This window comes from Nyctereutes procyonoides, unplaced genomic scaffold (genome assembly GCF_905146905.1).
Source record: "Nyctereutes procyonoides isolate TBG_1078 unplaced genomic scaffold, NYPRO_anot_genome, whole genome shotgun sequence".
NCBI classification, from domain to species: Eukaryota; Metazoa; Chordata; class Mammalia; order Carnivora; family Canidae; genus Nyctereutes; species Nyctereutes procyonoides.
Window position 1 is genome coordinate 9,402,514 of NW_026575037.1, and position 23,276 is coordinate 9,425,789.

The window sequence follows — 23,276 nt, forward strand, 5'->3', positions numbered from 1 at the left end:
TTGGAGAGGCTTGTTACACAGTAGATAGTAAAAACAGTGTGCTGGTTTTCTTCTAGAATGAAGCAACTATTTCTTTAAAGCAATTGCGAGTAGATTTTGGGGGCAGAGGATATGTTAAAATCTCACACATACCCTAAGTGGTGGCTAAGTAATTTTCTAGGGTGAGGGTTATTTCTATAAAGAATCGAGGGACTATGAAAATGTGTCTACATAAACATTTTTATATTTTGGGCTACTTCTCAATAAATTTGGCATACAGAGGTATTCAAAGCTGATATTTTGTCAAGAAAACAGTGGGAGAAGGGGTGGTATATATATATATAATGGAATATTACTCAGCCATCAGAAAGAATGAATACCTACCATTTGCTTTGATGTGGGTGGAACCGGAGGGTATTATGCTGAATGAAATAAGTCAGTTGGAGAAAGACAATTATCATATGGTTTCCCTCACATGTGGAATATGAGAAACAGTAAAAGGGATTATAAGGGAAAGGAGGGAAACTGAGTAGGGGAAAACTAGAGAGGAAGACAAACCATGAGAGAATCCTAACTCTGGGAAACAAATAAAGGGTTGCAGCAGGGGAATAGGGCAGGGAGGATGAGGTAACTGGGTGATGGGCATTACAGAGGGCACTTGATAGGATGAGCACTGGGTGTTATACTATATGTTAGTCAATTGAATTTAAATAAAATATTAAAAAAGAAAGAAAAAAATAGAATGGGTTCTTGGCAAAATGATTAGAAAATATGGAGTCAGTTTACCATAATGCTGTCAAACTATTCTCCTTTTTCAAAGCAATAGCCAAACAAGATTTAGTCACTGAACAGCCTCAGAATGCCAATAACTTGATTTAAATTTAAAAGTAAATTTACTATTTACTTTTTGGAATTTTACCAAATTCCACCTGAGCTGATAAGAGAGAATTCAGCACTAATGATCCCAAGAAAGAGAATAAAATGCTGGGAACAGAAGGATGTTCTAAAAATTCCTGAAGGTTAGGTATAAGAGAAAATAATGTTTAGATAAAAAATAAACTCTTTTTTCCTAGGGGCTGTCAGAAGGCCAGCACAGAGTCTGTCAAATCTCTTCAGCCTCTGGAGCTACTGCTTGGTTTTTGTTTGTTTTAACAATGACCTTTAACAATGACCTTATATTGGCAGGCAATATACTGAATCATGAAAGAAAAATTTACTACTATTTAAAATCTTGCCCTTATAAATAGAGGGCAAATATATATATAGATATATATATATTTTAAAAACTGTTCAATAACAAGGCAAGAATAAAGAAATTATGGTTGCTTGATTAGCACACTCCATTCCTGGGGCAATTTGGTTAACTCAAGTTTTCTGTCATTAACTCTAACAATAAGATTTAAAAATTATTGCCATTTTGCTAAATAATGGAGTTTCACAACAACAGTACTTTCATTGAATCTTTTAAAGAACTCCTAAAAAAGACAAAGTAATTTGTCCACATGGTGAATGTGTTCCCCTCTCTAGTTTATTAAGTCCTGAAAAGTTATATAAGGGCGCATTCGTTCATTTATTATGCCAACTATGGCCAAATGAAGTTTCCACTGATTCTCGAGTTAGAAACTGGGTGAACTCTCCTTTTCCTGCTACTCTCAGAGATTTCCATTACAAGAACTAGGGCCACAGGGGCACCTGGGTGGCTCAGTCGTTTAAGTACCTGACTCATAATTTCAGCCATTTACCTAAGGAGTCTTGGTTCCTTTTTTTCCAGAATTGTACTAGACACAAGCGGGTATGCTTGTTGCTACTGGGGTATCATTGCTTCTAGGTCCTCTTAGCTGACAGAGCAAGAAAGTGTGTGTGTGTGTGTGTGTGTGTGTGTGTGTGTGTGTGTGTACACATCTCTACATGTGCATATACATTTATAATCACATGTATCTACATGTGTATACATACACAAATATATGCAGGTGCACTCGTGTATGTGTATTTACACATAGCTATTAATATTTCTACACATGTCCATCTGTATCTCCATTAGGCTATCAATTCACACTGATGTCTCCAACTCTGATCCATTGCCACAGGATGTGTCTCTTTTTATTTCCCCCTAGAAAAAGAGAGTGAACAGGAGGAGGAGTAAGGGAGAGAGAGAGAATCTCAAGGAGGCTCTGTGCGAAGTGGGGCTTGATCTCATGACCCTGAGATCATGACCTGAGCCAAAATCAAGAGTCAGGTGCTTCACTGACTGAGCTACCCCAGGTGTCCTGCCATAGGATGCTTCCTTTGTGTTTTTACAACCTCTCACTCCAACAGTGAGAAGAAACCTGGCTCCACTATCCAGCCACTACTAATTAATTGTAGTGCTTTTAGAATTGTTAACTCTTAGCTCCACAGTAAGAGTATAGTGCTTTATATACAGTTACTTTTACTTATAGTTTTGACAGATTCCATTCATTTCCAAGGTTACTTAGGTCAGCACATTTCCCTCCACCATTTTCAGGGAGGTTATTTCATGTATTTATAATACTGTTATTAGATTCCTTTGTCAGTCTATATTCTACTCTGGGATTCTGTGACTTCCTACATGTCTTTTTTTCTAATTTATAAACATTAAAGTTCACTCTCTTTGTTGTAGTGCTCTATGCATTTTAACAAATGCAGAGTGTCATGTATCTACCATTACAGTTTATTATAAGGAATAGTTTCACTACCTTAAAATATCCCCTGTGAACAGACTCATAAGTACAGAGAACAAACTGGTGGTTGCCAGAGGGGAGGGGGATGGAGAGTTGTGGGGATGGTCAAAATAGTGAAGGAAATTAAGAGGTACAAACTTCCACTTATAAAATAGGTAAGACATAAAGAGATAAAAAGTACAGCATAGGAGGTATCTTTGAGCTTGATGAGTAGGCAAAGCTCACCTTCCTCAGTTGAAAAATTTATGGACAAGAAATTATCATTGAAATTAAATGGTGGCAGACACGTCCAAGGAATATTGCCGGGGGTTCGATCCATTTGTGAACATATTCACATGGATGAATGTGTGGAAATGGCAACTAGTGGGCAAGAGAACAATAGTGGAATGGTGGCAATATGAGGAAATAGTATCATATTAGAAGCTTTGGAATGACTATAAACAATGGGTGTGTTCCTCAAAAGACACCAACTGCTTCCATATGTCCCTTGTCCATAGTACCTGTTTTACTACAATATAAAAATCACGTTGTATACATCTTCATATTGAACTTTTTTGTTAAATAAACTTTTATAGTAGTCAAAAGAAAAGTACAGCACAGAGAACATAGTCAGAAACATTGTAATACATTGTTATAACATTGTATAGTGACAGATGGTGACTATACTTATCCTGGTGCACATTGAGCAATACACAGAATTGTAGAATTACTATGTTGTACACCCGAAAGTAATATAACATATGACAACTATACTTAAAAAAAAAAATCCCCTCTGATTCACATAATCAATCTTCCTTTTCCCATAAACTCCTGGAAACTACTGATCTGTTTACCACACCTCTATGGTTTTGCCTTTTTCTGAATATCATATAGGTAGAATCATACTGTATATATTGTTCAGACTAGATTTTTTCACTTAGCAATATGCACATAAGATTCATGTTTTTGCACGGATGGTAGCTCATTCCTTTTTATCATTGAATAGTATCTCATTGTATGGATGTACTAGTTTGTTCATTCACCCCTTAAAAGACATCTTCCTTTCTTCTAGTTGTTTTGGTGATTATGAATAAAGTTGCTATCAATGTTCACATGAAGGTTTTTGCTTAATCATAGTTTTCTTTCTTTCTTTTTTTTTTAAGATTTTATTTCTTCTCAAGTAATCTCTACACCCAATGTGGGGCTTGAACTTACAACCCCAAGATCAAGAGTTACACGTTCTATTGACTGAGCCAGCTAGGTGCCCTTGAACATAGTTTTTCTAGGGCTGTGATTGCTGGATACATGTTGAGACTATGTTTAGTTTTGTAAGAGATCTGAATCCATATTGTTCAGAAAAAAAATGTATACGTATATAAGGCATAAATCATAAAGTTATTATACAATTTATGACTGATTTTATTTATTGATATTCATTTCTGTGTTTCCCAAGAATGTTTTAAAGTAATTCAAGCAACACATATATAATCATGAAAAAGTTAATTTAAAAAGTACAATTAGATAAGGGGCTAACAGGATTCAACCAAATTCAATACTATGTATTGTTTATCTTGTTTTATTAGCCCACCAGCCAGCTCCCAGCCAGCTGATTCTTTGACATGAGCTTACACGCTGTGAATGTTAAGGCATCAACACAGACTGTGAAGCATTTCACTATAATGAGATTCTCTGTTCTTTCCTCACAGCTTGTGTTCCCTGACATTCCTTTTCAGGAGAAGTCAAGGAACCCGGCTTAGCATTTGAGAAACTCAGATTCATGTCAGTGCTGCTGTATCTCACTTCTAATAATGAACCTTCTGCTTTATTTCTGAGACCAGTCTTTACTTAATTTTCCAGTTCCAATCAACAGACTCCTATCTTGTTTCTGGTCTAAGTGCCCTCAACTGTACAGATCCATAAAGTATATATATAAAAAAAAGGTTTTTCTCCAATTAAGCAAGCCCTGAAGCGATCTAGTTAGGAGAAGTCTGTCAGTAAATGAAAATCTGTAGTATACCATCACACATTGACAGGAACAAAAAAAAAAAAAATTGGGTCTGCTCATTACATTTCAGAAAGTATCACCGTCATTATCCATTGTTTTAATTTTCAAAGAAGGAGGAAATTTGGCATCTCTTATCACACAAAGTACAGAGGAAATAAATTGAATTAGACTTACCATGAACACAAAGCAGGCAGTTACAATGGCATCTTCATATATTTACTATAATGTTGACAAGCTAAAATAATACATTCTCCTCCCTCCAAAGATGAAGTATGAATTTTTTATGCCTGGTTATTTATTCCCATCTTTTCCGAATGACAGGTATAACATCTATTGTTAGAATTACTGGGAACTTTATAAAAACAAATCACGTGGTAAGCAAATCCCGTACCTCTGTTAATACTGGGTGTTATTTGCTCACAAATAAAGTCCACAAAAAGAGAGAGAGAGAGAGACTTATCAAAGCCCAGACTCAGAAACATTACTATGTATTTTTGATACTCTCATCTCCAGGGCATAAATAATTAATTTCGAGTGGTGTTACCTCACTGAGTTTGCCAACTGATGAGTAAAACGTATATGCTTTGATTTTATTTTTAGTACAGCATAAGAGATAAGAGAGAAATATGAACAACCTGCAGAAAAGGCACACCACTGTGTTTTTGCTCCAGATACTTTAATAACCGTGGTGGAGACTTTGGTGGCTCTCTCAAATGTCATTTATTTCCCCTCACTCTGTGGTTAGAATTGAGCCACTTGGGTAAAAAATGCTTATGTTTCGGTGTGATGAATAAATCCAGTATCTAGAATGACCATGGGGGTCAAACAGAATCAAGCTCTGAAGAGGGCTCCTTTCCTGCTTTCTATTTGAATATCAGGGTACTGCTCTTGCAGAAGAGGCCAAAACTCGAACTCTAAGGTCCTATTTGTGTTGGCTGTACTTTTGAAAGTTACACGGGGGAAGTTCCAGAGGACAAATTAGAAGCTATCCTTTACTGGGCAAGCAAAGGTCAAAAGTAACTACGTTCAACAACTCTTAGACGGCACCTTGCATCAGAGGAAAGCATATTTAAAAGCAATCACATTTTGCAACAATACTGAGAAAAGGGAAGTCATTATCAACACCCTGCATCTTTAAATTAGAGGAGCAGAGGTCTGTTTATTCTCTAGTTACAAATGCTGCAAACTGGCTAAAGCATGTGGCGCTCTGTAAAGCAGAAATTAATGTGGTGACGGAAAACAAAACAAAACAAAAACAAAAACAGAAAAACCCAGCTAAAACACACCAACTAACCAAAACACTTCACAACGCACTCCATCAGCTTCCCAGCCCACTCATTATTCATGCCGTGTCTCTGTGCTTGGCTCTCATTATTCTGTTGCTTGAAATCCCCTTCCCAATCTCATCTGCCAATGAAAGCCTGCTTTCCACTCAAGGCTCTGCTGCAATGCCAGCTCTGTGAATCTTCTTAGATATCCCATAAAGGTCCCCCACTCCATTCTGGTTCTCCCCAAAGACTTCAAAAGCCTCTATTAGAGACTTACAGTATATCTATCTGTCTGTTTCCTGGAGTTTCCTGAGAGTTAACAACCATGCCTCGCCAATCTTCATATTCTTTCAGTGCCCCAGACAATGCCTAGCTGCCAGGGAGAATTGAATCCATTGAAATACGGATTTACTCAAGAAACACATTGTACCAGGGCCCTAATACTGTTCATCTGCATATGGTCAGTTCACTGCATTAATATGGGAAAGAAAAAAAGCCATTTGAAATAGGATTTCAGTCATGGTTTGCTATGCTGGCTATTTGAATGATTACGGTAGTTGCTCTAAAACCCACCTTTGATTCATTGATTTCTGTATCTACTCTGAGTATATACTTTGATGCCACTTCTTGGTGGGAGAGTGAAAGGTGCTATGATGATATACACTGTGCCTTACTTGTGTTTCTACCATGGAATAACAACTAACCTTAGAATTGCATCCAGGTGTCCTTTCAACTAGTAACAAAAATAATCACTATAATTTGCATTGGGCTTTATGTTTACAAAGCACTTTGGTGGACATTCTTTTTATTCTTATAATATTCTGTTCCTGAATCAGGAACTGTGCCTCTGTACAACACTTGAAACTTAGAAGGCTGATTCGACAAATCCCTCATCCTTAAAGAATTACATACACTCTTCTGTTCTACTCTAAAACAAATTATCACAGTGCCAGCAAAATCTGTTAAAACCTTGAATGTACCGGGCTCAGGTACCACAAAAAGGCTAGCTGGAAAAAGGATGTCTTCCAAGAAAGATGACGAGGTAGCACTCTTTCCCCTATTCCTTTCAAGCCACAACAAACATAGTAAAAGAGAATACTACCCAAACCCTCCACTCATAACAGCTGTTATTCCCTTAAGAAACTAAAAGGTTTAGGTGATCCTCTAATTCTGTGGAAGAACCAGAGGCTGATGTCAACATCATGTGCGTGGGAGAAGAGGGAATGAGAATGGGATCCTTGAGTTAGAAGGTGAACTTCAGGGAGAGGTCAAGTGCTCAAGTGATTGTTTCCGAAGCTGCTCTAGGAAGAGGTTCTCTTTGTCTAAAGTCAGATACCCTCAAACCACTCTCCATCTTTACTTTGGCTTGGGAACCCTGAGTCCTATCTAATTTCCATAAACCAGAAATTCTCTACCTCAAGTCCAGATGTCCCCACACCCCCCGCAACCCACCCAACTCCAGCCCCAGCCTGAGTGAGCTCCAAACCAACCTGTACTTGGAAGGAGAAAGGGGAGAGAGAAGAGGTACTTCACAGAGTTTGACCCTTTGTCTGGAATATCAGCTTTACTCTTGTCAGTTTCTTTTACCTTATTCCCAAGAGTGGTAAGAATGTTTAAATGACTTGCGAAATTGGGATAATTCAGTCATGGTTTTTTGTTACTATATTAGCTGCTCTGTGGAGTCACAGAAGTAACCATGGTTGTATTTGTTAAAAAGAATAATTTAAATTGATTCTTAAAAGAGGTCCCAACTAGGAGAACGTCTTCATTGGAATGTCTATATCTTAGTATAATAAACATTATTAATTTAATGTTTATAATATTCATTCACCTAAGTTATCACCTATTTAGAGTGATATAGTGACTGGTTCTTAAGCACTTAGCCCTCCTAGTGATCTACAGTTACAAATGGAATCACAGACTCTTCCCTGGTTTTGGACTGTCTATCCATACAGTGCTTTGGAGAACACTAGCTGCCTACAGAGAACTCCTTTAGCAGTGGGGCAGGGCCACTTGCCAGTGTTCGCCAGCTGGAAATCACTGCTCCAAAAAGAGTTCTCACCAGCTTCTAGAGCATTTCCTTTACTCAAAGATGTCTCCTAATCGCCAAGTTTTCAGTTCTGTAACTGGTTGCTCTGACATTTACTGGAAATATAATGCACTGGAAATACATATGGGAGCTCTCTCAAACTCAGCAAGCAGGAGGAGGATGTAGCCACACCTAAAGTTTGATTCCACTCTCCTTTCCTGCTAAAACATATTAGAACATTCTTTTTATATCACAATTTGATTGTACTCAGGAAGTGATGACTTAGACAAGCATGTTTCAAATCAGTCCTCAACCCTATGGATAAGGATGACGTCAAAAGCTCACTCCACCATGAGCTAGGACACTGGATAGACAAGAATGTTCTCACTTACACAAAGATATCTAGAAATAGTGAATCAAAAGCCATTGACATATATGTAAATTTAGGGAAATACATATTTTAAAAAACCCTCCATAATCAAAGAATTTATTAACTCCTAAGGGGAAATAGCTTACGAAGGACAGATGTTAAGGAAAACGACACAATGTTTTAGTAAATAGTAAGAGGAAGCACTTTAAAACTCAGACTGGAATGTCTTTCATTAGTCAAGATATTTGCTTTGGAGAAGGAAGGGACTGAATACTGTGATGTCTGGAGTAATTTACCTTTAAATTATTTATATGTAAAACAGTTAAGCTACATAAACAAAGCTGGATGATCCCTGAGCTTTCTTCTAACTGCCTTTTGTTTATCAATGTCAGAGAATGACAGAAAATTGGGGATCTTAAAGATAATGAGAAAATGACATAATCCCACTTACATTACACATTCCCAAGTTCAAAATTCAAATTTTGCTTTTATTATTCTCCTTTTAAAAAAATTAACTTCAGGGACACCTGGGTAGCTCAGTGGTTGAGTGTCTACCTTTGGCTCAGGTTGTGATCCCAGGTCTGGGAGTCCCGCATAGGGCTCCCTGCAGGGAGCCTGCTTCTCCCTCTGCCTATGTCTCTGCCTCTCTCTCTGTGTATCTCTCATGAATAAATACATAAATCTTAAAAAAAAAAAAAAAAAAAGACAGGCAAAGACATAGGCAGAGGGAGAAGCAGGCTCCTTGCAGGGACCCTGATATGGAACTAGATCCCAGATCCTGGGATCGTGCCCTGAGCTAAAGGCAGACATTTAACTGCTGAGCCACCCAGGTATCCCAATAAATGTTTTTAAAAAATTAACTTAAATCATACAAATAATTACAGCTGTACCATTCTCCTACTGACAAGAATGAAAGCTATTTTCCATTTTTCAATAGAAACGATGCTTAAGTGAACAGTCTTGTGCAAGCTTCCTCATGCACATGGGCAGCTTCTTTGGGTGGATACCAAGATGTGGAAGTCCTGGGTCACAGGTGTGCATGTTTAAATTTTAATAGATACTGCTGGGATCCCTGGGTGGCGCAGCGGTTTAGCGCCTGCCTTTGGCCCAGGGCGTGATCCCGGAGATCCGGGATCGAATCCCATGTCGGGCTCCCGGTGCATGGAGCCTGCTTCTCCCTCCGCCTCTCTCTCTCTCTGTGACTATCATAAATAAATAAAAATTTTAAAAAAATAGATACTGCTACAGTGTCCTCTAAGATGTCTGCCACTGTTATGTGAATACATATTTTCCTATAACCATGCCAAAATCTGATAGTATTAAGCTTCAAATTTTTGCCAGTCTAAGGAATCATGTTTTAATTTGCATTTCCCTGATTAAAATAAAAGTTATATTAGGCAATACCATCCGGAGTGGTAATTAAATGGTAAAGTGAGTTAAAGCAGGGCAACCTAAAACTGTAAATCTACAATAAGCATATGATTTTATTTTAAAATGCATAGATGCTCATTTCCTCGAATAAGGCTTCTCCCTTAGGTAAGGAACCACACACAAAGCTCCACATGCACCCCTGTACAAACCACAGCCTTATAACGTACATCTAAGGTTCCCTGGTTTGGTTTCTTAACTGAAGCAAGAATGCAAAGACGTTGTGAAATAATTTGAGTGCAGAATTTAATTTAATTTAATTTAATTTAACAGCAAGCTTTTTAGTCATGTGCCTTCATCAAGACTTTCTAAAGCATTTAATTTAATTTTCAATGAAACAGCTCTCTTTCCACACTTGGTTTCAGTGGTTTATATATTACTTAATAAATTACATAATTACAATGACATTCAACCAGTATAAACAGGTTTCGGAACCATCACACAGGCTCTTGGAAAACATATTTTACTGAGGGAGCGCAAGCACAGGCGTGTTCTAGAGAGTAGCCCACGAGCCATCCAGGCGAGCACGCCGAGGGCTGCAGTCAGCATCTTTCGCAAGGGGATTTATGACAGTCTTCTAAGGCAGGGAGTTAGATAAAAGAGTCTCCACTGTACCAATGATGTGGAACATCTTTTCATATGCTTACTGCCCAATATCCTCTACTGTGAACCATCTGTTTCTGTTCATTGCATATACCTGTTTTTCTCATGAATTATCTTTTTCTTAATTATTTACAAGTGTTCTAAGTCTCAGATATTAATTAATCTTTTGCCTTTTATAGGTCATAAACATTTTCTCTCAGGCTGTAACCTATCTATTAACTACTTTTTTTATAGTTATTCTATTTCATGGAAGTATTTAATTTTAATATTTTTTTAAGACTTTATTTATTTATTCATGAGAGACAGAGAGAGGCAGAGACATAAGTAGAGGGAGAAGCAGGCTCCCTGCAGTTGCCCTATGTGGGACTTGATCCTGGAACCCCAGGATCACACCCTGAGCTGGAGGCAGACGCTCAACACTGAGCCACCCAGGAGTCCCATAAATATTTAACAAGGTTTTGAGCCACCCAGGCGCTCCTAGTTTTAATCTAATGAAATAAATGATTTTTCTTTCTTTTTAGCTTTAGCTTACTATGTCTTGTTTAAGAAAACCTCCCTTTGCTAAGATTCTAAACCTATTTGTCTATGTTTCTTCTAATACCTCAGTCATTTTGCTATTACCAAGCTCCAGAGGATGAACTGAAAAGTTCAGAAGTTTTGGATTTTGACCAAAATTATAAAACTAGAAACAACGAAGCTCGGATCTAGATTGATATATATCTATATATAATCAAAGCCAATGCAACAATTTCACATCACCTTCCTGAAGAACAAATTAAAGTCTGAGAGAAGTAAAGTGAAATATACAGATGTCTAATAATGATGAAATTGGGGATAAATGCACATCTTTGCACTGAGAATACATAAATGACTAACATACAAAGGATTCATTATCACCCTCAGAAAACCAGCACAATCTCCTCCACCCATAGAAACTTCAGCCAAAGGGCTAGAGCAACTGGAGATCTAAATACTACTGAGCAACTACTAGGTGTCAACTACTGTGACATAGAGGTCCAACTACTCTTCATTCATTTATTCGTTCATTCATCCATTCCAGCAAAAATATATATATACTCTGAACACCTAACGTGTTCCAGGCAGTGATCCTGAGCTCCACACCCTCATGTTTTTCCTTTGCTAGATTCCTCCACACGGATGTTCTCCAAATTCCTATGGCTTTGCTTACTCAAAACCAACCTCTACATTCACAATTTACCTTAGATTATTATAGCCATTCAGGTCACATGCCTTCTTCTATCTGCTACCAGAAAGTGAGCTCTCTTGGGTGAGATATATATCTGATGCACCTCTTGTGTCGTCCAAAGCAGAGTCTAAGGACCCTGGTGGTAGAGGCATTCTCTTACTTTTTTGTGTGATCAGTGGCTTAACTTTCTCTCTTGCAAACTACAATGTGATATTTTTAAGGGTGGGCAAGAATGAATAACGAATGAATGACAGGGGGGAAAGGAACAAACATCTTGTATCTTTATCAAACCCAATCTTCCTAAGTGATTTTCCCACTTTGTTGAGGTCACTATTTATTCTCACATTTATCAGTTGCCATTGGCATTACACGATCTTGATTATTCTCTCTTCTTTTAACATCTATTGTAAGCTGTCAAATCTTGCTTCAACTACAACTTTATCCAAATCTTTTCTGTTCTCTCTGCCACCACTTTGCTTTCAGGCTCACCGTCTCTTGCAAAAAGCTATTATAAATGATCTCCAACAGGGGCTCCCCACCCTAATCCATATGACACCCACTGCTGCCATGTAAACTTTCCTGATTCATAATCTCATTCTGTCAATCCTTTGCTTGAAACCTTCAAAGGCTCCCTATGATCCATGGGATTCATTTCAGACTCTCAGCTGGACATCAAGGCTCTATAGAATATCCTATCCACATTTTGATTATAATTTCCCACTGCTATCCTACTGACACTTTCTCCTCCTCCCACCCACTCCTCAATCAAACAGGATTACATGTCTTTCATTAAATACACCTTGCATTTTCCAGCTCCATCACTTCTGCCTGGGACAACCTTACACTTGCTCTTTTGTGAAATAGGTCCTGACACCCAAACAGCCAAGATCTCTGCCTCCTTTGATATATCAGCCGCATTTTGTACTGCCTTCTTGGAATCAATTTTGCTTGATTTATGTATTTACTTATGTATTTAATCCTGTTTTATTCATAGTCATTTGGTATTTACCTTGTTTACTACCATGAGGCACCTTCAGGTAAGGGTCAGTGGTTTCCTTATTTTGTATTTTTCTGCGGTCTAGTACAGAGCCTTGTACCTAGAAGCAATTAATAAAATATTTGTGGGAACTGAACTGTTCTCTAAACTTTGCTGTAAGCTCATTGAGGACAGTGACTTTAAGTATTGCTGAGCCTCTTGATACAAATAAGGGCTTTGTATGTAATAGGTGATCAAAACATATTTGTTTAAATAACTTTGTAGTTCCCAAGAAAGATTTTTCAAAATATGTGAATACTAGCATTAACCTAAATGACTCATTTAGAAACTTCTCACCAGTTAACATAAAAAAAGGGGAAAGGAACGATGACTCTAACATTCTTTTCCTTTTGTTTTATATGATAACACCTAACTCTTACTAGGTGTTTATCATATGCCAGGTTTTATACTCCAGGTCTTATAATGTTCATCTTATGTAGTTCTCACCACAGCCCCAGGAGGCACTCTTTCCCCACTTGATGGGCAGGAGGGGCAGAGAAGTGAAGTAACTTGACCCCACCGTGAGCAAGTGGCAGAGCTGACATTTGAATCCAGGCAGTTTTCTGTCTCTAGAGCCCACGACTGTCATCATCATGCCATACTATCTGGATTGAGTTTGCTGAGCCTCTTAATTTTAACAGTTTGAGTAAAAAGAAAAAAAAAAGAAAAAAAAAACCTTCTAAAAATACCAAAACAAGAACTTCTTGTCTTTTAGATTATTTTAATGGATGGAAAAATAAAGAATTGTTAAACCTATTTCATCCACCTCAATGTAAGCTTCAAATTTAGGAGGCTATTAGTTTTCTCAAACAACATGCATGGTTGATTATGTATCCCAAAGGATGGATCAGATGACAAAGATAATATACTATCAGATAAATGAAAAATCACTTCATTTTGGAAAGCTGTGTAGAAATCTCAGAATCAAAGATAGTCACTTACTCCCCAACCTCCAGGCAAGTCTGCACATCCTTTAAAAATGCCTGTTGGTGGTCTGGACTGATTGGTTGGCAGAAAAGGGGAATGGGGGTTGTCACTAAGAGTAAAATAAAACAAAACAACAACAACAAAAAACAACAAAAAACCCCAAACCAGAAATTTCTCTCTTTTTGAATTTTTATTCAGTCTGCAGGTCAAGTTCTGGAAAAGAATATACTGGCACTGAGGAGTTAGGAGAATGAGAAGTTAGAAAGAAGGTAAAAGGTGTATCAGCTTTAAATATGATGAGGGCATATTGAAGAAAAACTCACATGCTGTAAGATATAGGATTTCAGAGATATAAGTATGCAAAGTAGGGATAGATTCTATTGTTAGATCCAAGGAACAGCCACTACTAGCCTGAACACCAGTGTCTCTTTAGTTTCCAATGGAAATATTAAAGATGGGATTTATAACTCAAGCTGAAATTATACCAAGCAAGGACAAAATCTGATTTTCAGTAAAATGAAGTAGAAAAATACCAACTGATGCTTCAACTCCTTGGGCCTTCTATTTATCTATTCAAAGTTAGAAAAAATTGATGTAAAAAGTTGGATCATAGTAACTCCCACTACTAGTCATAGATGTTGTTTTCTAGATTTAAGTGCTAATGTTAAAATATACCATAGGTGATCTCTGTGACTCAAGCAACACCTTAAATCTAAGTCCCATTTATAAAGCAAAATTTTATTACAGAGTATTTTAACTCTTTTACAATGATCTAAAATAGTCAGTTGCTGGTCACTTCAGTGTTTCAAAGTATAGTTCAGACGTTCAGAAAAGAACAGAGGAGAAAGAATTAGTCCATTATGTTCATTAATGTATCATGGAAAATGACAGCCTGAAACTCATGAGCACTGGCCAACTCCCTCTGCTGTAGCAGAAATCATAAAAACAAAAACAAAGCACATAATGGAAAAAAAAGAGTTTAAGTCAAGTGAAAACACTTTATGACGTTTCAAGCTTCTTAAAAATACATCCACTCAAATGTGAAAGCATAGCAAATAATTAATCCCAAAATAAGATATAAAAACAATTTTGCTTGCACACACTGAATAAATGCACATTCTTAATGGTCTGTAACGTCTTTTAAGAATTCAGCTAATATGGCATTAACTAAATGTTTTCACAGAGATGGAACATTAAGGTGTAATATGCATACTGATTCATATGAAACAAAGGGCCTCCTAACTTTCTGTTTCAGATCATTGCTATTCTCACATTCACTCAGAAGCCTCAAACCCTTTAACACTGTGAATGTGAAGTAGGGACTATTTTTATAGAGACCTAACTTAAAAGTACATCATTTTCCTCTCAAAGGCAACTTTATCAACAACACTCCATGAACAGAGTAATGAAGCTTAACCGTTCATTCTAACTGGGTAAGAAGACTTAAAAACGTGGAGAAAAAGAAAAAAATATATTGGTTCCCCCATACACACCATAAATCTCAATACTCCTTCATGCTTTCTACTTTAAATTTAACCATTTTAGGATGCTAATAATTTTGCAATATTTCCCCCTGGAGCATTCTCTATCAAGATTAAAGAGGGGCTTATTCAGAAACAAACAGGATACAGGAATGAGCATGCCGCTTCCAGGCAAGCTATGAATAGCAATAGCATTTTCAAGAAATCTTGTGCCAATGTGTAAGTTACAGTTTAAACATGCAGTGCAGATTTTATTACAATTGTCACCAGTGTCACCAAAATTCATTGTTATTTGAGAAATTCAATTCTTACCAAGTTTTCTTGGTTCCTGGCTGCTATTTTCTGCTCCTCTTCTGCCCCATTTTTCATGTATTTGACCTCTTCCACCGGTTTGATCCTATACTCATCTGAGCACCAAAAAAAGAAAAGACATTTTATAACTTTTTCACAATGGTAGAAAACTGTCAGTGAAAAAAAATCCAATAGCATCATCAGTTGGAGCCTTTTCCCTGCAGCCTTTATCTGTGGTTCATTTGAAACAATCTGGAATATGTTTAACCAGCCTTTTTTTAGGAGGTGCTCTCCTCTGCCCACTGGGAAGAGCTCAGCACCATGAAGGCAGCTAATGAACGTGGCATTGCCTCGTCCTTTCACAGAAAGCAAATGGTGGCAGAGGCAACACAGGTCATCCCTCTCTAAAGACTATCTGGAATCTATACATACCAAGGCATACCACATAATGGTCTAAGGAAGTTTTTCTCCATGAGAACACTAGTTCAAAATGCCTCTGGCAGCAACTTTCAGCAGTATGTTCACACCTTAATTTCCCTCTTTTGGAAAAACAAGGTATTGTTTACAATTAAAGAGTTTAGTTGATCAAAAAATAGATACAAACAATAGGGAATTAAAATTTTCCTATTTGTGGTCCCCATATTAAATGTGGAATAGTCTGCATTTACTTCATATGCTAGCACACACACACCACACACACTTCAATCTCTCTGTAAAGTCACATGCATGAAGAGCCACAGTATCTAATGAATCTAATAGGTATATCCCTCGAGGTAATGGGATCTAGACTTCATAAGAGCCAGAGAGAGGAGAGAGAGACAGAGAGAGAGAGAGAGAGAGAGTACAGTAAATCTCAGTATAAATACACATCACAGGACGAACTCTGGAGAATGTGTGGCACAAGCTCCTCTCCAGGGTAGCAGTTTGGTAATGACAATGATGTTTTCGTCAGAGTCCTGTCAACAGGTAATGACTTGGGAGCCCAAAGGTCCAAATAGGTGTGACTTCAAGTCATCTTTAATCTAATTTGTTGGGAAAAAAAAAATCACTGAAATTGTGCAAGTGGAAAATTTCACCCATCAACACAATGACAGCTGCCTAGTATATGGCATGGAATAATGCCTACGCTGGTCTACCTGAAAGACGCTTATCGCTAAGAAAGTGTATATTTCAGTTCAGGAAGTTGTAATGTATTTTCTTACTGCTTGTGATGAATTTGGTACAATGACTAAGTATATAACTTCCTGCCTTATTATTTATAATACTATTTTCTATCTAGTTTCAGGTTTCTCATACTACCCCTTAACACACTACCCCCAAAGATGTTAGCTAAAGTAACATCTTGCCAAGTAATTATACTGTTCAAATATTTTTCAAAATCATCCTTATGATAGTAGTACATGAAAGCATGTATCTGAATGAGACTCCATGTTCATGGCTAAGCCAATTGTTTTTTCCACCTGACAATTCAAGATAGTTATTGATTCTACTTCTTTCTAAAGAAATTAGAAAGACCGATGTGAGGTTACAGTAATGAGCCCTTCAGGAATACCGAGTCCTAAATGTTAATCAGTGGACTCGGATCCGCAATCACAACACAGAAGAATTTCACATTCCAATTTAGTAGTAAGAGGGAAAAAAATGAAAGTAAATTAACAAAATAGACACATTTAATTAAGGATTACTTACTCAGAAGTTAGAAAAGCACTTGTTAATTACCAAAAGAAAAAAAAAAGGACATTGACAAATTATGCCTTCAGTACAATTACGCAGAGATAAAAATAAAGGTAAAAAATGAAAGAGATAACCTCTCTAATGTCAGTTTGGGACATTAATATTTGTAAAACATAGTTCATTCGGATAAATATTAACATTTCACTTGACTAAATTGTGATCTTAATTACTTATGATTTCTGATTATTTAAATATAAATTTTACACACACACACAAAAGTTTTTAAACATAATTTTGGTGGATTTCTATGACTGTCTGTAGGATCCTAGTCCTCAGATAAGATGAGGAAAGCACATTTTAGGACCTAAGGCGAACCTTCTGAAAGATGGTACTTTGCCCACTGCACAGCAAAGGATTTGTCCTAGAGAAGATTCATCCTTGCCTCGCCCCATCCTCTCCATCCACCAAGCCACAGCCCACTGTCTCTGGGCAGTCTAGCAATAGTTAGTCTTCATTTGCTTTTTTTACCCTCCAGGAACACAACTGAATTGAAAGTAATAGACAAACTATTAATATTTTTCCTACTATTTTTCTTCAATGAAATGGGAAAGCCGCTGGCAACATGACTTTCAAAGCAGTATTATCCCAAACTTTTTTTTAAACATCAAGGCAGAATCATCACCCGTTCAGAAAGAAAATAGGTTTTAGTGTGTCATTAACAACCATGGCTGGCTGGACAATGCAGGATACAAAGAAAGAAAAAACAAACAGGCACAACTACAAAGCCAGGCCTATCATTATTACTTACACAACACACTGAATAAAATCCATTGTGGTATAAAACAAAAAAAGCCAGCAAGACCCTTAGATAAAACCACAATTCGTACAAAGGAAATACTTAAAAAATGGTCTGTTAAATTTCTCAAAGGCTGGTGCTGGGATTGAAGATGTCCATCTGGAAACAGACAACTCATCAACAAATGTGTCACACATTTCCATGGCGATGCAGCCGTCAGGAACGGCACCCGCCAACAAGCCTCTGTGCAGACGAATGGAGCATTTCGGGTTCTGACAGTGAAACAGCCAGACAAAAATCCAGTTTTCCTTTTGTTTAAGGCACAGGGGAATCAATGTGGGACTCTGGGCCCCCTTAATCAAGCCCCACACTGGAGGCAATTAGCACAGCCACCGATATAAGCCAGCGAATCCTGGCAGCAGAACAATGTGCCAACTTGATTAAGAGGAGGGAGAAGCAGGACCATCTTCCTCTGGCTCCCTCACACCTGTTCACAATTTTTCTTTTCTTCCTGTTGATCTTGTCAGGTGGCCTATTAAAATGCACGTCAGGAACAGTAGGCTGACACCCCATTCCAAATCTGCTCCCCCTTCTCTCTATGTAAACAGTTGCAAGCTGTGCTAGTCAAAATAGATCTGGGGTAAGAGCAATGCGTTGGTGATATTTTTAGCATTTTATTCCCCAGCTTACATCAGAGGGGGGCTGGATTGTTTCTGTGGTGGCTCCATCATGCAGACACACAGTTTCCCACCAAACCTCTGGGCTTCATTTTGATGTATTGTAATATATATATAGTATATGTTGTAATATATATATATTGGATATATGTATTGTATACATATATAATCTTACGTTTTTAGAACTTGGAAGAAATTAGTTGGCTGCACATACTTTAGGTAGTACGGACTCACCCCATTTTCTGGATCCTGTCAATTCTTCTATTATCGACAACTCACTGGCCCTATCTCAGTTTTCCCAAGTTTTGCTGCTATAAGTTTACCTTTATAATCAATGGCACTGGCTTTAAAATGGGCCAGTTGGATGGAGATAAGTGCTGGCGTGAGTTTATAATGCCAGAATAATTTTTTTTTTTAAAGTTAACAGCTTTCACAAATGTATTCAGTAGATAGGGAAGGAAGAAAAGCAGAATGCTATATATGCTACTCTCTCTGGTAAAAAGAGATCTTACAGTTATTCGCTAAAATGGTGAAATTTGCATCTACTTTCATACCTTCTTACCCAGTGTTTTTCTGATCAATGACATATATGTGATAAAATTTTTTTTCCAAGGCTGTTCCAATCTCAAGAATTTTGTGCTAATGTTCTCATATTAAACATGTCCAACATTGGGGGCACCTGGGTGGCTCAGTGGTTGGGCATCTGCCTTTGGCTCAGGTCATGATCCCAGGGTCCTGGGGTCAAGTCCTGCATTGGGCTCCCCACAAGGAGTCTGCTTCTCCCTCTGTCTATGTCTCTGCCTCTGTGTCCCTCATGAATAAATAAAATCTTAAAAATGTCCAACAACTTGACACCTTTATTAAATGCTCTTGATTGCCTCTTTATCCAGAATTTGCATGAAGATTCTTTGGTAGACAATTATGATATGCTCCGGAAATATGAGAGCTTGGGAAAGGCATTACAAGAAGTATTTACAAACATAAGACATTGAAAAGAAAAAACTATACTAAGCTTATGGCATACACTTGTTCCTCTTGGGTGCCTTCCTTTGAACATCCTGTCTCCCAAGCTAACTAAATTTGAGCCTTAATATTCTGATACAAATTCTTGCCTAGGATCTTTATTTCCTTACTTGGCAGGAGTTTTTCAAGAAATAAATATTCATAATGGCTAAAAGCTTGGCCTGTAGAGCTGGAATGCCTAGCCATATGACCTTGGACAAGTTGCTTATCCTTTCTGTGCCCTGATTTCTTCACTGGTAAAATGAGAATATCTATGGTACATAATCTCACACATAGAGTCACCTGAATTAATACATGAAAACAGCGCCTAGTCTATAGTATATGTTCAATAAATGTTAGCTGCTACTTTAGAAAGCTCTGCTAGTTCTACAGGGAATATTATTCCTAATGTACAAAATCCATCAAGATCTAAAAAGAAAAGGTATAACATAAACATCAGTAATTAACCAAAATTGTTAATTAACTACATTAACAAATGAGAAGAGGAAGTGAGAAGGGGATTTATCATCCATAATAAGCCTTTAATATTTTTTTGGCCATGCACATAGATTACTTTAACCAAAATACTAACTCAAGTACTGTATTACTTTAGTTAGAATGATTTTAAAACAATAAACAGCTTCTATAACTAAGAAAAGTGACCGTTATTTAAGTGAAACCAGGGGTACAACAAAATGATGTTCCTCTATCTTTCTTTACATCCTTACTCAATAACTGCCATTTGCACAGCCTAGGTGTAGCCTACTTTGAGGGCCAAGAGTGAACAAGTGAGGGCCAATTCAGAAGAGGCAGGAATATAAAAAATAGTGAAAGGGATTAAAGGGGAAAGGAGAGAAAATGAGTGGGAAATATCAGTGAGGGTGACAGATCATGAGAGACTCCTAACTCTGGGAAATGAACAAGGGGTAGTGGAAGGAAGGTGGGCGGGGGGCTGGGGTGACTGGGTGATGGGCACTGAGGGGGCACTTGACAGGATGAGCACTGGGTGTTACATTGTATGTTGGCATATCAAACTCCAATAAAAGAATATACAAAAAAAATAAATCTTTGACAGAAAAAAAGAGGCAGAATGACTGTTCTAGAGCAAGAAGAGTAGAGGCAGCTCTAAATGAATGAATGAATGAATAAATAAATAAACAAACAAACAAATAAATAAATAAATAAAAAGAAAATGCAATTATGGAAGGAAAACCCTTTTCTGGAAGGGCAAAGAGGCAGGACTCTGAAGCTCCAAACCAAAGATGGGTAGATGGTCAGTTGCATTGGGAAATTGTGGCTTTCACTCTGGAAGACTCCAGCTCATCCATCAGCTGTTTCTGCTTCCAATGGTTTCATTCAACAAATAGCATTTAATATTTGCTGTCTGCTAAGTAAGCCCTGGTCTTTCTCAGGGACTCATCAGGTGCAGTTCATTATGTGGACTGTGTGCCTGCACTGTTACTCCAAGTGTCTGGCACACAGGAGTTTAATAAAGCCTTTTTCCAAAAAAAGGAAAAAAGCAGAGAGCTGACTTTAGTTCATATATGAATCAGTATTTCTCCTTATCCATGAGTGCTTCAGTCCTGTTTGTTTCAGGGGGTCCTTTTTTTTCTTTTTCCTGCTAGATTCTCCAAGGAATAAAAAGCATCTCTAAAAGAAAAAAAAAAAAATCCCATTCTTTGCAAATCTTTTTTGCATACAAATGCAATGGATGTGAAAATGCTCTTTTCAAGTCCATCTTTGGTCTATGGATGCCCTCAAACTGACATTCTCAGCTGAACTATACAGGCACACCACAGAGATAATGTGGGTTCAGTTCCAGACCGCTGTAATAAAGCAAACATTGCAATAAAGTGAGTCAAATAAATGTTTTGGTTTCCCACTAGGTATAGATTGTTTACACTATATTGCAGTCTATTAAGTATGCAATAGCATTATAGCTAAAAAAAATCCAACACAGATATCTTAATTGAAAAATACTTTATTGCTACCTGTAACATTTTCTGCTAGGCTCAAAGAGTAGCATGGAAGTAACAAGACTTTTCAATTTTAGAAACGATTAAGGAAGAGTAAGTTTAGATCACTTGCCAAAATACCAATCAATATATTTCCTACAATTTGACTTCTAGGGCCCTAACGTAAAGAAACTGGATCCCAAAGATTACAGGTGAGGTCCATATTCAGGTGGCGATCTGAAGTCCATCTGGAAGACCAAAAGTGACAAATCTGGACTGAACAAAGTTTTGTTTTTTTTTTTTTAAAGGGATTATTTTGTGGGTGCCTGAGTGGCTCAGTTGTTAAGCATCTGCCTTGGGGTGGTCATGATCTCAGGGTCCTGCAATCAAGCCTCTGTGATCGAGCCCCACACTGGGCTCTCTGCTCATCAGGGATCCTGCTTCTCCCTCTCCCTCTGCTCCTCCCCCTGCTCATTCTCTCTCTTGCTCACTCTCAAATAAATTAATTTAATTAAATTAAATTAAAGGGCTATTTTGAAGATTATGATTCTGACTTTGGAGGCACTACAGTGACTGGCAGTGAGTGGAAGGAATCACATGTAAAATTCCTTAAATATTTAGTGACTTTTAAAAAATAATAAAAATAAAAATACTTTATTGCTAAAAAATGCTATCATCTGAGCTTTTTAGCAAGTCATAATCTTTTTATTAGTGAACCTGGATGTTGATGGTTGGTGACTGATCAGGGTGGGGGTTGCTGAACTCTGAGATGGCTCAAGCAATTTCTTAAAATAAGACAGCAGTGAAGACTGCATATCAAGTGAATCTTCCTGGAGAACAATTTCTCTATAGCACGCAATGCTGTTTGTCAGCATTTTAACCACAGGAGAACTTTCAAAACGGGAGTCGATTTCTCCAACCCTGCCATTGCTTTATCAACTAAGGCTATATAATATTCTATCTATCTATCTATCTATCTATCTATCTATCTATCATCTATCTATCTATCTATCTATCTATCTATCATCTTTTAACATTTCAAGAGTCTTCACAGCATCTTCACCAGGAGTAGATTCCATCTCAAGAAATCACTTTCTTTGCTTATCCGTAAGAAGCAGCTCCTCATCCACTCAAGTCTGACCATGAGTTTGAAGCAATTCAGTCCCATCTTCTGGTTCCATTTCTAATTCTCATTCTCTTGCTATTTCTACTACATCTGCAGTTACTTCCTCCTCTGAAGTTTTAAGCCCCACTAAGTCATCCATGAGGGTTAAAATCACTTCTTTAAACTCATGTTTGTGTTGGTGTTTGGACTTCTTCCCATGAATTATGAATGTTCTTAATGGCATCTAGAATGGGGAATCCTTTCCAGAAGCCTTTCAACTTACTTTTTCCAGATCCATCAGAAAAATTACCAATCTATGGCAATTATAGCCTTACAAAATGTATTCCTTAAATAAAAAGACTTGAAAGTCAAAATTATTCTTTATTCCACAGACTGCAGAGTAGATGTTGTGTTAGCTGGCATAAAAACAACATTTCATCTCATTTTATGTCTCCATTAGAGCTCCTGGGTGAGCAGGTGTATTGCTAATGAGTGGTAATATTTTGAAAAAATAAAAAATAAAAAAACTTTTTTTTTTCCCCCTGAGCAGATCTCAACAATGGGCTTAAAATACTCAGTAAACCATGTTGTAAGCAGATGTGCTGTCATCCAAGATTTGCTGTTCCATTTCTAGAGCACGGGCTGAGTGTATTTAGCATAGTTCAGAAGAGCCAAGGATTTTCAGAATGGGAAATGAGCATTGTCTTCAACTTCAAGTCACCAGCTACATGAGCCCCTAACAAGAGAGTGAGCCTGTCCTTGGAA

General features: G+C 37.5%; 2 protein-coding genes across 3 annotated transcripts in view; one reads left to right on the forward strand and one right to left on the reverse strand.

The window, feature by feature from the left end:
• The window catches only part of CUNH1orf21 (chromosome unknown C1orf21 homolog), a 219,730-nt gene that overhangs the window by 86,696 nt on the left and 109,758 nt on the right, over positions 1-23,276 (reverse strand). For both annotated transcript variants that reach the window (XM_055319476.1, XM_055319477.1), the window contains exon 3: positions 15,324-15,418. In XM_055319476.1, the coding sequence (XP_055175451.1) occupies positions 15,324-15,418 (95 nt within the window). The remainder of the gene's footprint in view (positions 1-15,323; positions 15,419-23,276) is intronic.
• Positions 2,885-3,079, forward strand: LOC129506041 (small nuclear ribonucleoprotein G-like). Its single transcript, XM_055319478.1, has one exon. It carries the CDS (start codon positions 2,885-2,887, stop codon positions 3,077-3,079), a length of 195 nt encoding a protein of 64 aa, XP_055175453.1.

Excerpts from the sequence above, each read along its gene's own strand:
- LOC129506041 (XM_055319478.1), top strand. The coding sequence starts at position 2,885 with ATGAGTAGGCAAAGCTCACCTTCCTCAGTTGAAAAATTTATGGACAAG.